This window comes from Haliotis rufescens, unplaced genomic scaffold (assembly GCF_023055435.1).
Source record: "Haliotis rufescens isolate VD_foot unplaced genomic scaffold, xgHalRufe1.0.p SCAF_8, whole genome shotgun sequence".
Taxonomy (NCBI): Eukaryota; Metazoa; Mollusca; class Gastropoda; order Lepetellida; family Haliotidae; genus Haliotis; species Haliotis rufescens.
This window is the reverse complement of record NW_025964372.1, coordinates 40,814,762-40,832,209: the sequence shown is the minus strand read 5'-3', so window position 1 is coordinate 40,832,209 and position 17,448 is coordinate 40,814,762. Positions and strand designations below refer to the sequence as shown.

Below are 17,448 nucleotides of genomic sequence, written 5' to 3'. Positions count from 1 at the left end.
TTATAACGAGTGAATGTCCCTTAATTACAGCAAACCAACTCATGATCAGCTTCGTCGCATAGTCGCCTTTTACGGCAAGCATGGGTGACTGAAGACCTGTTCTATCCCGGATCTTCACAGGTCGAACCCATCGTTGATGCGAATAGTCATGTTGTCTTAACAATACAAAACGGTCCATAGCAACGTGTGACAGCATACCCAAACAGTGAGACATTATTAATAATATCAATCAGTGATTTGTCTGGTCCAAATCGAAATTTACAGGCCGCCATCATATTGCTGGAGTATTGATGAGGGGCTGTTAATTGCAAACAACAACCAAATATTAAACGAAAAATCATGCATCTATTCATGAATAGTTTATTTATTTTCTATGTTGTTGTGAATATAATTAAAGTTTGAAAAACAACATTTATATCACATGAAAAGTGCCATTTTGAATATTGAAAAGTACCATTACGAACAAATGTTAGAGAAGGTTTTTAAAGCATTGACGTAGTAACCTTATTATAATGGCTCTCGTATTCACAAGCTGATATTTGTTTGTTTGTTGTTTAACGCCGCACTCAGCAATATTCCAGCTATATGGTCGGTAAAAAAAAGGTCTGGAAGAGACAATCCAGTGATTGACATCATGATCATCGATCCACGTAATTGGGATCGATGACATGCATCAACTAAGCGAGCCTGACCAACCGATCGCCTCTTACGCCTCATAGTCGCCTTTTACGGCAAGAATGGGTCGTTGAAGACCTATTCTACCCCGGATCTTCACGGGTCGGCTAGGATAAACTGCATGTCATCATTTGGAGGACACCTGGCAATTGTGGACTCCATTGAGAAGATCAACTTTCTGGAAGCTTTGATTGTGTCTGGAGGTATGTTTAGTATGCTTTTCAAATCCGTACAAAGGGAGATACTTTGCTTGGTCTAGCTAATCCCCGTCTCAAAGATTAACCACAATCATTAACACAATGACTTTCGTTATAGCTTATTCCCTTCCAGCGATTTAACCGCCTGAACTAGAAATAGATGACCCTTTCTTCGAGGATGTCAAACAACGTCATACGACTCTCACTCAAACGTTGTTTGATCAAGGTTATGACATCCACAGGCAAGCTTTTAAAACGTTTTAAGAGGACATTTCCAAATTAATCGAATCAGTGACAAAAATGTATGCCCGATGCAATTCCCTAGTTTGACTTGTTGTACCATGGGTTCCCGTGGTTGTTTTCAGGTGAACAATTGACTTGCCTTTACATGTATTTGTGACGAATGTCACGAATGGGTACGCTCACCTTTTCGGTAACACCTGGTACCGTCATAATCTGATAGTAATTCATAAACACATGCTCATGATACGTTCTGAATCGTACAATTGTATCTGCTTTTAGCAGAGATATGTTTGTTTGTTGTTTAACGCCGCGCTCAGCAATATTCCAGCTGTATGACGGCGGTCTGTAAATAATGAAGTCTGGACCAGACAATCCAGTGATTGACATCATTGGCATTCCTCAACCAAGTCAGCGAGTCTGACCACCCGATCCCGTCAATCGCGCCTTACGACAAGCATAATCGCCTGAAATATGTATATTGTGATTTTATGGAGTCCGACATACATGTATTAAAAAGGGCGGGGGATATGAAGAATTTGTCTTCAAGTAACTAATTTGTGCAAGTATTCTTTGCCTCTGTACTCTGTACTCTGATTCCTTTAATTCTGAATACATGTGTATGCATACCTGGCATTGATGCTTTTTAGAGGGTTAAATTACATAATTGCAACATTTCTAACTATTGAAATGTACATATATATTCCTGTTAAATGCGTTCTAGACACATTAAGATAAAAAGGACAATTATACATCCGGAGGAAATGGTTAGTTTGTTAGTTTTTCATGAAGGCAATATGTCCACAAAAGAAATTTCCACATCTAATTTTACTGGAAAAAAATCTTTCAATCAAAATTGTCCACACAATCCAACATGTGGAAATCTGTCTTCATAGGAATTCATCTAGACAATCTCTAGTGCACACATGAGGCGTTGGGGTAGCCTATTAATTAAAGCGCTCGTTCGACACGCCAAAGGACCGAGTTCGATTCCCAACATGGGTACATTGTGTGAAGCCAATTTCTGTTGTATCCCATTATGATATTGCTGCACTATTGCTAAAAGCGGTGTAAAACTATACTCTCTCACATAATGCATCCTCGATAATCCAGTGTATTATATCTACATTCCCTTACGATAATTGCCCTGGTCACATTCGCTAGCAAAGCTTGGTTTTGGGACCGAATTGAAGGAACAACATGTCAATCAAAGAACACTCATGTGCTGAAGAAATTATGTGCAAAGAGGGGAAAGTTGTTGGTTGGCTGGTTGGTTTGTTGTTTTACGCCGCACTCCGCAATATCCCAGCTATATGACGGCGGTCTGTAAATATTCGAGTCGGGACTAGACAATTCAGTGGTTGAAATCATGAGCATCGATCCTCGCAATTGGGATCGATGACATGCTTCAACCAAGTTATCGAGTCTGATCACCCAATCCCGTTAGTCGCCTCCTACGACAAGCATAGTCACCTTTTAAAGCAAGCATGGGTTTCTGAAGACTTATTCTACCCCGGATCTTCACGGGTCAACGAGGGGAAAGACAATATAAGATTAGGTAATTCCATTTTCGAAACGAAGTTATGTTAGGGTATGGGTCCAGGGTATTTATGGAGACTTAATACACTGCATAATTCTTTTGTTTCTGCAAAACGGACATGGCTACCAAATGCTCCAGTTACTGTTGCTTTAAGAGGTCAGGGTTTAAATTGCGAGTAGCGTGACAGCCAGGAGAGCTGTGACAACGATGGCTGGCCCCAATTGCTCCGCACTGCTGGTGGGCGGGAAGACGGTGACACCTGGGGGGTCTTTGCGACATTCGCATGAATCCATGGCTGCGAGGAATTTCACCATGTCCATGTTGGGGTGGAGGCCCCTCAAGAGGTCCATCATGTACGGCCCAACCTGTTCGTTGAAGCATGGATGCTGTCTAACCTCTGCAATAGCTGCGGGACATTCACTGCGACATTCGCCAAAGTAGTTGCAGCTGCTGAGCACCTGAAACACATTGTAGTGGTGTGATTATTGAAGTCAACTCTTCATGTCTTTGAGAATATAATTTGATTGGTTTGGTTGGTTTGTTGTTTAACGCTGCACTCAGCAATATTCCAGCTATATGACGGCGGTCTGTAAATAATCGAATCTGGACCAGACAATCCAGTGATTGATATCATGAGCATCGATCCATGAAATTGGTTGGTTGGATGGTTATTTGTTTAGCGCCGCACTCAGCAATATTCCAGCTAATGACGGCGGTCTGTAAATAATCGAGTCTGGACCAGACAATCCAGTGATTACTATCATGAGCATCCATCCATCCACGCAATTGGGATCGATGACATGCATCAACCAAGTCAGCGAGCCTGACGACAAGCATAGTCGCCTTTTACGGCAAGCAAGGGTTGCTGAAGACCAAATTCTTTATTGAAATCGTATCGGGAAAAGCATAATGCAATAAGGGAGGGTGAAGTGAGGTGAAATGGGGTTTAACGTCGCGTCCAGCTTAATTGCCCCTATATAGAGACGTACATGCACGTGTGTTTGGGGCTGCTTGTACCAGTCCGGACTGATGCCGATTTATTGTGCCGGCCTACTGACATTCCATGCCGCAGCTTAACATGAATACCCCACTCGGACACAGTATACTGTGACTGACCCGACCAGTCCTTGTTTTAGCCCCTTAATGCCGAGCGCTATACAGGGTAACAACAAGTACCATCTTTAAACATCTTTTGATATGACGTGGCCGGGGATAGAACCCCGAATCTTCAGCTCTATGGGCGGACATCTACCACCAGACCACAGAGGCTGTCCAATGAGGGAAGACCCATAGGTCGGTGAGGTGAAACGGGTGTATCGTCGCGTTCAAGATTATTGCACGAACACCCGACCTTCCGGAAGACCTACATGTATATGAGGAATTGGGTATATTTATAGTAGTTCAAAGACCACATACTGATATATGGTCTATGAGTAGCGGTTGCAAAGTCAAATTTATAGTGTGACTGTATAATTTGTCGAGTACCTTGTGTGAGACACCATATGTTAGACACCCAGTTTGTAGACAATTTACCAAAAGGAAATGTGGGCTTGTTGTTTAACGCCGCACTCAGCAATATTCCAGCTACATGGCGGCGGTCTGTAAATAATCGAGTCTGGACCAGACAATCCAGTGGTAGATATTATGAGCATCGATCCACGCAATTAGGATACGATGACATGCATCAAGCAAGTCATCGAGCCTGACCACCCAATCCCGTTAGTCGCTTTTACTGATATACATGTTCTTATGATAAAGCCGGAAACGTACAATGGACAGTGAAGATTGCTTAACCTTTGCCGACCCGTGAAGATCCGAGGTAGAATAGGTCTTCAGCAACCCATGCTTGCCGTAAAAGGCGACTAACGGGATCGGGTGGTCAGGCTCGCTGACTTGCTTGATGCATGTCATCTTTCCCAATTGCGTGGATGGATGCTCATGATATTAATCACTGGATTGTCTGGTCCAGACTCGATTATTTACAGACCGCCGTAATATAGCTGGAATATTGCTGAGTGCGGCGTTAAACAACAAACCACTAATGATGAAATGATAGCGCACATTCTGTACCTAGCTGGTGGTGATATTACCCAATCAGCTTGTAGGCCTAGCCGGCCGTGCTAATTAAACCACGGCTCATCCTTGGCGCTTTAAAATTCGTTTGGCGTGTCACAAAATTAATACAGACCTTAAAATATGTACTTTTAATGAAGCACAACAGCGCTAGGTTTAAATTGTCACAAATTACGTGGATCGATGCTCATGATGTCAATCACTGGTCCAGACTATCATTTACAGACCACCGTCATATAGCTGGAATATTGCAGAGTGCGGCGTTAAACAACAAACAAACTTTACCTTTGCCAGGAGTGACTTCCTGGTTGGGTGTGTGGCGTTGAAGATCATGGTGTACTCGCAGCCGTGGATGGCTGCATTCTCCACATAGCACAGCTCCAAGTCCTTCCACGTGTAACAGGAGTCGTGGGTGATACTCTCTGCTGGGAAGAATGTGAATACCCCAAGACACATTTCGTCGTAGGCAGCGTCTCCAAACAAGGTCGTCGTAGACCTTGATGTTGTTCTATGGACACACGTAGTTTCAAGGACGTCTCCAGGCAAGAGTTCATAAGGCTGTTTATATCTGTGAGTTAAACGTTAAAATCATTTCAGATTCAGTCACCATGCAGTAGGAGGAAAGCCTGAAGTGATGCAAGTCTTACATCATTACTACTTTGGTTAAATTAAGGAGCATGGGTATACCGAGTAACGTTGGATTCGTACCTACTAGGACCAGGATAGAAAAGGTCTTCAGCAACCAATGCTTGCCGTAAAAGGCGACTAAGTTTGTCGTTAGAGGCGACTAACGGGATCGGGTGGTCAGGCTCGCTGACTTGGTTGATGCATGTCATCGTATCCCTATTGCATAGATCGATGCTCGTGGTGTCAATCACTGGATTGTCTGTCCAGATTCGATTATTTACAGACCGCCGCCATATAGCTGGAATATTGCTGAGTGCGGCGTTAAACAGCAAAACAACCAACCAGTCAAATAATTACTTACTCATAAACATGAGGATTGCTGTAACTGTACACCTCGTCAGGAGTGAGGACGCCGATTTTCTCTCCATTCCGAAAGTGCTCAACTCTTCCAGCATAACCTGTAGACACAATCACGTGATAGGTGGAATATTTCACTAGATACGCACAGTTGAGGCAATATTCATCAGTAAATGCCCACGGAAACCTACCGCTGATAACATAAGACCAGCACCCCAGCATCAAATTGAGAGTTGCGAGAGTAGTCGGGTGCGTCAGGCTCAGGGGACCCTCGCTCTATTGATCGGTAGTCGTACATTGTAAATGGTTATAGCTCGATTATGTAATGTCTGTAGAAGCTCTATGCGTAACTTATATATAATGCAAACCGAATTTGATGCGTGTGACTATTTGGTTTGGTTTAATAAAGTGTTTGTTAATATCTCTCGTTCTCATTAATGTCTTCAGTTCTGCCTTGTAGTTGCAAAATGAATAACGTCTCGCGATTTTTTATGAATGAAAAAAGTAGTCCCGGTGTGACAGAGGACACGTATCTTACCACCTGTATCTTCACCACGTGGGTAATAAAAACCAATATGACCGCCTTCGTTAATTCTACAAACGTATTATTGACTCTTTGCTAGAAGGTGCCTGGGACCCGTGAAGATTCCGGGGTAGAAAAGGTCTTCAGCAACCCATACTTGTAAAAGGCGAGTAACGGGATCGGGTGGTCAGGCTCGCTGACTTGGTTGATGCATGTCATCGATCCCAATTGCGTGGATCTATTCTCATGATATTAATCTGGACCAGATTCAATTATTTACAGACCGCCGTCATATAGCTGAAAAATTGCTGAGTGCGGCGTTAAACAGCAAACCAACCAACCAACCAAAAGGTGCCTGGCATAGATGACAACGCCTACCGACGTAATGCATATGGTTTCGGCCCGTCATTAAGTACACGGGAGTCTTGATGATCTTCTTGGTGCACGCCGAGGAGCAGGTGGATTTGGTCACGTGTCTAGTTTGGCCCGGGGGGATGTTGAGGTGGATCTCCCCCGTGTGGACGTAACCAGCATTGTACTTCCTCATCTTCCTGGTCAGGTACAGCGTCATACCTGAGGAGTCCACGTAGTCTGATCGTAGCTCTGGGTTGAGCCAGTGGTGCTGGGAAAAGATTGAGTGGATTTTATTTGTTTGTTCCAGGATTCGAAATTCCGTTATTAGATTTGTTTTTGTTTGTTTGAGGTTTACTGGGTGAGTGAGTATGGTTTTACGTCGCTTTTAGCAATATTTCAGCAATATCACGGCGGGGGACACCGGAAATGGGCTTCACACATTGTACCCATGTCGGGAATCGAACCCGGGTCTTCGGCGTGACGAGCGAAAGCTTTAACCTCAAGGCTACCCGACCACCCCTGTTTGTGGGTTAACCCCGCACTCAGCAATATCCCAGCTATATGACGGCGGCTTGTAAATAATCGAGTGAGGACCAAACAATCCAGTGATTGACATCATGAGCATCGATCCGCGCAATTGGGATACGATGACATGCATCAACCAAGTCACTCTTACGACAAGCATAGTCGCCTTTTACGGCAAGCATGGGTTGCTGAAGACCTATGTTGTTGGATGTACAAATAATGCTCGGAAAATGGATTATGCATTGATGGTTATTTGAAGGTAGGTCCAGTTCTCGGTGCAAGATGAAAACTTTGCAAAACAAAATAATCAAGAAGACTACAAGAACTGATTGTTAGAAGAAAGCGTGAGTTTGGTTTATAGCTGCTTTGAAATTAATTTTAAGCCACTGTGTGACGTTCGAAGACGTGTCCATATATGACATTCACTGTACCTGCATAGTTAGTTTTTTTATTCCATTTGGTCCTCCAATCTTAAACCCTGCATCCTTGTGTACACAATCTCCCGTGATCCCCAACGACCAAATAGCCAGGTACTGCTGACACTGTGCGCCAGGCATATTGCACATCTCGGGTTTAGCTACAGGTGCGGCTGTTGAGAACATAAAAATTATGAGTTGAAGAAATTTCATACATGTGAATCAGAACATAAAAAAAACATAAAAATGAAACTTAAACCAGTTTGTAAACTATGCGTCAAAATCGTCAATACTTCAGGGTGTGTATCCTCTACGTTCACCAGTGAATAAATAGGGACAAAGCATTTGACGCGTGTCTGTTTTAAGCAAAGCAACAAAACAGACCGTGTATAACTCATTGAGTGAGTGAGTGAGTGAGTTGGGTTTAACGCCGCTTTTAACATTATAACAGTTATATTAGCGTGTCAGCTTAATGTGGGAGGAAAGCCCGATGTGATGCAGGTCTCAGACCTTTAGCACTTCGCTGAAACCCACGAGCACGGGTATGGTGCTGACAAACCTAGAAACATATTCGGGGCGAACCGGGATTCGAACCCACAATCATAGGCTTCTGGCGTTCCAAGGAACGCAACTCAGCACAGCGAATCGCGCCGCCTTAGAGGACTGGGCCCCCCGTGCCCCCCGTGCCCCCCGTATAACTCATTGAAGTCAAATGTGCCCAGAATTTGGTGCGAATCGGGTTTAGAGTAGATGGCTGCATAACTGTAGCACGTGTAGCAGGAGATGTATTGCCGTGTGTGCGATGTTGGTTGGTTGGGTTGTTTTTTTACGCCGCACTCAGCAATATTACAACTATATGACGGCGGTCTGTAAAATAATCGAGTCTGGACCAGACAATCCAGTGATTGATATCATGAGCATCGATCCACCCAATTGGGATCGATGACCTGCATCAACCAAGTCAGCGAGCCTGACCACCCGATCCCGTTAGTCGCCTTTTACGACAAGCATAGTCGCCTTTTATGGCAAGCATGGGTTGCTGAAGACCTATTCTACCCCGGATCTTCACGGGTCGTGTGCGATGTAAATTGGCTTCATTGGGTCTCACTGGCTTCATTCTTTGGTAAAAAAATATACATTGCACCGCGTCCATATCTATTCACGGGTAATTAAATAGTGGGCACAAACCCGTATTGACATTGTATTTCAGTGAAAATGATAATTAATGTGTAACAATTCAAGTGCTGGGCATTTAGATGCATACCAGTCCACACAGTGCATGCTGAAACCGCGTACAGTTAACACCTCGGTCGTCGGATAAATGAACATTAAATATCATGCATTCTCAGCTTCATAGAAAGTATTCGTCCAAAGGGGCCTGCGAGGCGCGAGAAGGTTCTACATTAACAGTACGCATTGCCGGAAACCACATTCTCGGTGAGCTGGACCACAGATTCCACGTTACATGTGATTGTTTGTTTGTTGTTTAACGCCGCACTCAGCAATATTCCAGCTATATGACGGCGGTATGTAAATAATCGAGTCTGGACCAGACAATCCAGTGATTAATATCATGAGCATCGATCCACGCAATTGGGATCGATGACCTGCATCAACCAAGTCAGCGAGCCTGACCACCCGATCCCGTTAGTCGCCTTTTACGACAAGCAGAGTCACCTTTTACGGCAAGTATGGGTTGCTGAAGACCTATTCTTCCCCGGAATCTTCACGGGTCTTATATATTTGAGTAGGAAGAGAACGTGGTATTTATGACTTTCTAGGACTGTCAATTCCCAGAGCCTAGCTTCCAGTGAAGGCAATGAAGTCCAACCTTACCATAGGGCCCGCATCCGTTCAGTACGGTGTGATGCATCACATAGGCGTTATCGATGAAGGGCTTGAATGCAACCAGATGATATTCCTCACTCAAATCCAACATGTCCAGATCGAACGTCATACAAAACAAGCTACTGTCGTCAGATGGGACTTTGGTGGGTGGAAATCTCAGCGTGACGTTGAACACGTCTGAAAGAAATATAATTGTTTTGTTTGTTTTTTTGTTTAACGCCGCACGCATCAATATTCCAGCTATATGACAGTGGTCTGTAAATAATCCAGTCTAGACCAGACAATCCAGTGATAGATATTATGAGCAACGATCCACGCAATTAGGATACGATGACATGCATCAACCATGTCAGCGAGCCTGACCGCCCGATCCAGTTAGTCGCCTCTTACGAAAAGCATGGGTTGCTGAGGACGTATTCTAACCCGGATCTTCAAGGGTGAAAGAAATATAAGACACGGAAACATTCAGGGATTGGCAATTGCCCTCTGCCATTGTTCTTAGTGAAAATGGCCAGTATCATATCTAATAGTATTCTGTAAAAGATGCATATGGCATTGGCTTAAGAAGTATCGTATCCCAAATACACTCACTTAAGTACATGATAATCATCCAACAAAACTATTATAAGTGAGTGAGTGAGTGAGTATGGTTTTACGCCGCTTTTAGCAATATTCTAGCAATATCACGGCGGGGGACACCAGAAATGGGCTTCACACATTCTACCCATGTCGGGAATCGAACCCGGGTCTTCAGCGTGACGAGCGAACGCTTTAACCACTAGGCTACCCGACCGCCCCTCAACTATTATAAGTAAGATAACGTGATCTCCCCCTTGTACTCATCGGCCTTCTTGCCTGGAAAATAATATTAAAAAAAGTTTTGATGGTTGCCTGAACACCTGGTCCGCATCAAGCATGCTGTATATGGGATGTATTCTGAAATTGAATCTCCACACACATTAACGGGACTCTTATGATATCCTGAAATTATCACCTCATATTTTAGTGCGAGTGTTTCACCTGTCAGTATTTGGATGCTTAATGAGTGAGTTAGTTTTACGCCGCTTTTAACAGTAGTCCAGTTATATCACGGCGTGTCAGCTTAATGTGGGAGGAAAGCCCGAAGTGATGCAGGTCTCAGACGTTTACCACTTCGGTGAAACCCACGAGCACGGGTATGGTGCTGACAAACCTAGAAACATAATCGGGGCGAAACGGGATTCGAACCCACAATAATAGGTTTCTGGCGTTACCAAGGGACGCAACTCTGCACAGCGAATCGCGGCTCCTTAGACGACTGGGCCACCCGTGCGCCCGGATGCTTAATGAACTCACCTGGGCTCTGATTAATGAACTCACCTGGGCTCTGATTAATGAACTCACCTGGGCTCTGAATGGCGTCGCAGATGAACTCCCCCGTGGAACAGTCCACCTTGGCGTTTTCCGCTGCACATTTCTCGCTTCCCCAGGGGTCGCATATACCTGTAGAACAGATCAGGGTATGGTTGTACAAAGTACAAAGTGATTTTTTCAGCTAATGTGATCGTAAGTCCCATACCTTAACATAGACTAACCACAGGCGTAGCGCTAAGGTTGTTTTGTACAACGGCACCCTGCAGCTGGCCATTAGTCAAGCCTGCTGAACTATCTTTGGAGACAGTGAGTGTGTGAGTGAGTACGGTTTTACACCACTTTTAGCAATATTCCAGCAATATCACGGCGGGGGACACCAGAAATGAGCTTCACACATTGTGCCAATGTCGGGAATCGAACCCGGTCCTTCGGCGTGACGAGCGAACACTTTAACCACTGGGCTACCAGACCGCCCTTTGGAGACCCAGTAAAACCCAGTGTATCATATGTGCGTACAAAATATTGCAACTGGTAAAAAGATAATATAAGTATGAAAACTCAAACGGTCTGACCAGACAGTCCAGTGATTGACATCATGAGCATCGATCTACGCAATTAGGATACGATGACATACATCAACAAACTCAGTGAGCCTGACCATCAGAACCCGTTAGTCGCCTCTTACGTTAGAAAAGTCGCCTTTTACGGCATGCATGGGTTGCTGAAGAGCTATGTTATTGGATGTACAAATAATGCTTGGAAAATGGATTATGCATTGATGGCTATTTGAAGGTAGGTCCAGTTCTCGGTGCAAGATGAAAACTTTGCAAAACAAAAAAATCAAGAGGACTACAAGAACTGATTGCTAAGAGAAATCGTGAGTTTGGTTTAAAAGGTGCTTTGAAATTAACTTTGTTAAGCCACTGTGAGAAGCTCGAAGATGTGTCCATATATAACATACGGAATACAATGACATAATCAACCAAGTCAGCAAGCCTGACCATCCGAACCCGTTTGTCGCCTCTAACGACAAGCATGGACGCCTTCTACGGCAAACGTGTTGCTGAAGACCTATTCTTACCCGGATCTTCACGAGCCTATACAAGACTGACAAATGGCACTTTCAGTGCAGATACACGATAAAGTTCTTTGAATGATATTATTGCGTAATAGCATGATGCATGTTATTAAGATGTCATGGGGACCATAGAGCATTTAGTCTGAAATTGCTTATTATTCACATCAGTAAGGGGCCGTACAGTGTGTGTGTAACAGTCAGTGTATTGTTGTACTATACAACATGTGTAATAATGCTCCATGGTTGTCTCGTCCAGACTCGATTATTTACAGACCGCCGTCATAGAGCTGGAATATTGCTGAGTGCGGCGTTAAACAGCAAACCAACCAAACAGTTTACGTACCTGGATGGGTTAGCATTGTAGTCCGTTTCGGAAAGGACCCTTCTTTCCACGTGCAATCTGGATCACCTAACTCTTGACCATTGGTCAAACCATCTCCGTCCGAGTCCATCATGCACAGTTCAGGCGTCCACTGAAAAGGTCAAGACACGCACCTGTTAATATTACTTGAAACAGTCTCATGTACGAGTGCCAAGTATCACATATTTAATAATTAATTTTACGTGTATACAGCTTTGAGGGACGCACGATGTCATTCATTGATGTAAATTGAAATTCATGCGAAAATTGCTAATAATTCCATTGAATAGCACACGTAAAGCGGGAGAATATTAGGAAAGGACTTGATATTTGATCCAGCTGCTACTAACCCATATTTCATCATGGAGTAAAATGTCTCGTATAATTTTATAACACATGTTAGAGGAGTCAATCATCGCATTCATTTGTGGACGCATAAATTTGATGATTTACAGTACATAAAAACTTACCTGCTTGTAACGTGCAAAGTCGAGACCAAATGGATTTTTCAACCCTCCCCCCACCGCTCTCATATGGCCGACACCTTTCCATATGTAGTTGGGTTTGCATGGGTGGGGGACACTGTCGCCATTTGGTATTCTGTCTTGGAAGAACAGGTACCCAGTACAAGCATGCACGACCAGTAGTACACAGACGCACCTGAAATATTAGAACATCAACCGTAACACGATACTAACACAGCGACAGCACAATGTGTTTCCCAAGCTTTGAAAGAACATGGATGAACACGCTTTTCTCTTTGGCGTGAACGCAAATTCCAAACTATTGAATTACTGTCTATAAAGTTACACATGGATTGCATTGGGTCGACTGTGTTTTGTTGATTTGGTGTGATTTGGTTTTGTTGAGTTGATTTGCACCGATACGTAGCGGTATATCTGCGTAATACAGATGTAGACCTTGTCTCGTGACCATTTGTTCCCGTGTTGTTTCGGGTAAAGAATTGACTTGCCTTTGCATGTATTTCTGACGGGTGTTACCGATGGACATGGTACGCTCACCTTTTCTCGAACACCTGGTATCATCACCATTGTGATTCATAACCACGTGCTCATGATATGGTCGGAATCGTACAATCGACTCAGCTTTTAGCAATTATTTTTTATGAATATGGCAAGGATTTTCTCGCAATGTCGACAATGTCGGGTTAGGAGATGCGCAGTCAAGCAGGTGACCGACCCTGGATCCATATAGTCCCATCTTACGCCAAGCATATCTGTGTGTGATAAAGATCAACGCCGTCGGGTGATGGTTCAATCTACCAGGTCATTGAGTAGAGCTACTGAGGTCAGTGCACTTATCGGACAGAGCGAATGACGATAAGGGAGCACATTACCTCACTGTGTTGTCTGGATAGGGAAGATTGACGTACATGGATATCCCTCACCGTGCCAGTTTACTGGTATGATGTGAATGCGATTACAATTCTACACCACAGGCGCTCGTCTCGTAACCCTATGGACATGTCAGCGCTCACCGTTATATTTGCGAGGGGGACTATGTCTCATCAGCGGTATGTATAATCAGGGTATATGTATAATCCCTTAGGTTATAGCGGAATACATGTCATATAGGTAGGCTCTGATGTAAATACAGAGCCATTCCTATACAGAGCGACCCGTGAAGATCCGGGGTAGAATAGGTCTTCAGCTACTCATGCTTGCCGTAAAAGGCGACTATGCTTGTCGTAAGAGGCTACTAACGGGATCGGTTGGTCAGGCTCGCTGACTTGGTTGATACATGTCATCGATCCCAATTGCGTGGATCTATGTTCATGATATTAATCACTGGATTGTCTGGTCCAGTCTCGATTATTTACAGACCGCCGTCATAGAGCTGGAATATTGCTGAGTGCTGCGTTAAACAACAAACAAACAAACAAAAAGTTAATACAGAGCAGTGTCAGGTTATGTGTAGGTAGGCGCTGATATTACTACAGAGCAACATCAGGTTATATAATTAGACGCTGATGTACCTGTAGAGTCACGTCAGGTTATAAATAAGTAGGCGATGTTGTTACTATAGAGCACCATAAGGCTACATCTATGTAGGCGCTGATGTCACTATAGATCCACATCACGTTATATATAGGTAGGAGCTGATGTTACTATAGAGCAACATCAGGTTATATATTGGTTGGTTGGTTGGTTTGTTTGTTTGTTGTTTTACGCCGCACTCAGCAATATTCCAGCTATATGACGGCGGTCTGTAAAAAATCGAGTCTGGACCAGACAATCCAGTGATTAATATCATGAGCATCGATCCATGCAATTGGGATCGATGACATGCATCAACCAAATCAGCGAGCCTGACCACCCGATCCCGTTAGTCTCCTTTTACGACAAGTATAGTCGCCTTTTACGGCAAGCATTGGTTGCTGAAGACCTATTCTACCCCGGTATCTTCACGGGTCAGGTTATATATAGTTAGGTGCTGATGTTACTACAGAGTAACATCAGGCTATAGATAGACGGTGATATTACTATAAGGCAACACCAGGTTATGTAAATGAGATACTGACAGGAGGTTTGCGGCCCCCACGGAATGTTCCCAACTGTCATGGTTTACAGTCTCAAGTAACCACAAGTGGTTTGTCCAACTTATAAAGTGACTCGTGATATAGATAACTTTGCTGGTCGGGTTTTTTTACATTTTAAACCAAAACCGACGAGTCGTGTTTTATTCAACGTATGAACCGTCTAAATGCAAGAAATACCAGAAAAACTAAGAAAAGATCGAGATACCTTATAGTGAAACAATACAGCGTGTCGCGCTATAAAGGAATTCAATCAATGCGTGCGAGAGAAAATCCACGAGCAGCATGAACCAACTGGATTCATGACATGTGAAATTCAACACCTTTTCAACACCTGCCCCGATGGCTCAGTGGGAAATCAGTGGCTTTCAAAACTAGATACAATATGTGAGGCTGCAGGTTCGATTCCCGTTACCATAATAAAAACTTTCATTTATTGCCTTCGATTTTAGAACAATGGACGTTTGAAACAATAAGAACAAATTTATAAGTATAGAAGTATTAGTACTACCGATAGGAGGGTTTCCAATGATTGTAACCCTTGTTGGAGGGTTTACAATAAATCATTGTAAGCCCTCATAGGTGGGTTTTCAATCATTCTAAACCCGACTGCAAGATATTACATTTAAACTAATGCGCTCTTTGGGGAAATTCAACCATTTAAAAAAACCTCACGGGATTACACAACCACCTCGGAGGTTTATAAATAGGTAGAGACCGACATAACGACAATGTAACATAAGGTATCTCCATTGTAAAGTTCAACTATTCAACTATTCAGTCAGCAAACAAAACGACATATAAATAACACTATTCCAGTCGTAATCAATCTGACAATGGGACTTCTCGTAGTTTCATGTAGACATTACATACGTCGTCTTACCTTAACAACGTCATCTTCAGGCCCGCTGTGCGAGGAGGTATGTTGAAGTGACAGGGCTGAAGTAACTACTGCGCCACCAAATCCCTAGGAAATCAGAGCGGAAGATCTAACCAACGCATCATGCCTACACGTCGTAAGGCTGTGTTGCATGCATGGGTGATTGTCCTGCCTTGAACCTACCCCAGTTACACCTTTTGTATACCCGTTCTGAAAGGACCTTGGCGGGTACACCAGGCCTAGGTGTAGTGTTTGTAACGTATATATGTCGACATTTGTAAGACCGCTGTGACACAGCTTAAAGTGCAAGGATAATGAAAAGTAAGATTTCTTTTATCATTATGTAGCCAGTTATATGTACAATACGTTAGCTATAAAACAATGTGACAATTTAAACCTAGCGCTGTTGTGCTTCATTAAAAGTACATATTTTAAGGTCTGTATTAATTTTGTGACACGCCAAACGAATTTAAAAGCGCCAAGGATGAGCCGTGGTTTAATTAGCACGGCCGGCTAGGCCTACAAGCTGATTGGGTAATATCAGAATGTGCGCTATCGTTTCATCATTAGGGGTTTGTTTGGTTTGTTGTTTAACGCCGCACTCAGCAATATTCCAGCTATATGACGGCGGTCTGTAAATAATCGAGTCTGGACCAGACAATCCAGTGATTAATATCATGAGCATCCATCCACGCAATTGGGATACGATGACATGTATCAACCAAGTCAGCGAGCCTGACCACCCGATCCCGTTAGTCGCCTTTTACGACAAGTATAGTCACCTTTTACGGCAAGCATGGGTTGCTGAAGACCTTTTCTACCCCGGAATCTTCACGGGTCTAATCGAGCCTGGACCAGACAATCCAGTGATTGACATCATACGCATCGATCCACGCAATTGGGATACGATGACATGTATCAACCAAGTCAGCGAGCCTGACCACCCGATCCCGTTAGTCGCCTCTTACGACAAGCATAGTCGCCTTTTACAGCAAGCATGGGGTGCTGAAGACTATTCTTCACGGGTCCTTTAACCACTAGGCTACCCCACATCAATTATATGATTTAACCATTATGGACATGTGTTCCTATTTTCATCACTATTTTCGGTCACGGGTTCAAGCAGGTAATAGGTTAGAATTGATCCTCAGGAACCTATGAGAAGACGAGGAGACCATTCGGATCGGATTAAACAACAAACCAACAAAATATATCTGTTTAAAAAAACAACCACAAATATATTTTTTCAAACAAGATACACGCAACAAAACAGCCTTAAGTAGCCTTGAAACAAACACTCCCTCAATGTTTCTCGATACTACAGCAACATACTTATCTTGGAGTAGATTTGCTCTAGGTCTGACGGTCTTGGAGTAGATTTGCTCTAGGTCTGACGGCGTCCTGCCATGCTTTACACACACGATGTCTTCTGGGTGACGCTGTGGAGACGCTACAGGAGACAAGCGTATTGTGTTTTCCGTGATGGGTTTCGTGTTCATCTGACATCTCGCTCTATCATGCAACGTCATGCAGTGTGAAGTCAATGATAAGAGCTCTGTAACACTTTGTAGGCTTGTATGACACTGCACTCTAGATATATCCTACAATCTAGGTTCCATCGTACATGTACATTAGTCATACAATACAACAAGCTACATTAAAGGTGTTTCATTGTAGAGTGTGTTTACATGTGTTTGAGACGCGTGCACCAACGGGGCAGCAAAGGCTCATCTTTTCGCAAACATCTTGTATCATAATTATGCTGTTGATATAGTCCGATTTGGAATCAGCTTTAAGCAGATTCCTTATGAATATGGAAAGGGTTTTGTCGCTTTTATTTTTTG

At 43.5% G+C, this 17,448-nt stretch overlaps 1 protein-coding gene across 1 annotated transcript; it reads right to left on the bottom strand.

Moving 5' to 3' along the window:
- Positions 1-325: 325 nt before the first annotated feature.
- On the bottom strand, positions 326-16,955 carry LOC124151079. Its single transcript, XM_048389150.1, has 11 exons — positions 16,937-16,955; positions 15,608-15,691; positions 12,638-12,827; positions 12,150-12,279; positions 10,759-10,857; positions 9,364-9,552; positions 7,543-7,700; positions 6,611-6,854; positions 5,714-5,810; positions 5,011-5,293; positions 326-3,110 (listed from the first exon to the last, which is right to left on the bottom strand). Exons 2-11 carry the CDS (start codon positions 15,619-15,621, stop codon positions 2,817-2,819), a joined length of 1,698 nt encoding a protein of 565 aa, XP_048245107.1. The 5' UTR covers positions 15,622-15,691; positions 16,937-16,955; the 3' UTR covers positions 326-2,816.
- Positions 16,956-17,448: the final 493 nt, after the last annotated feature.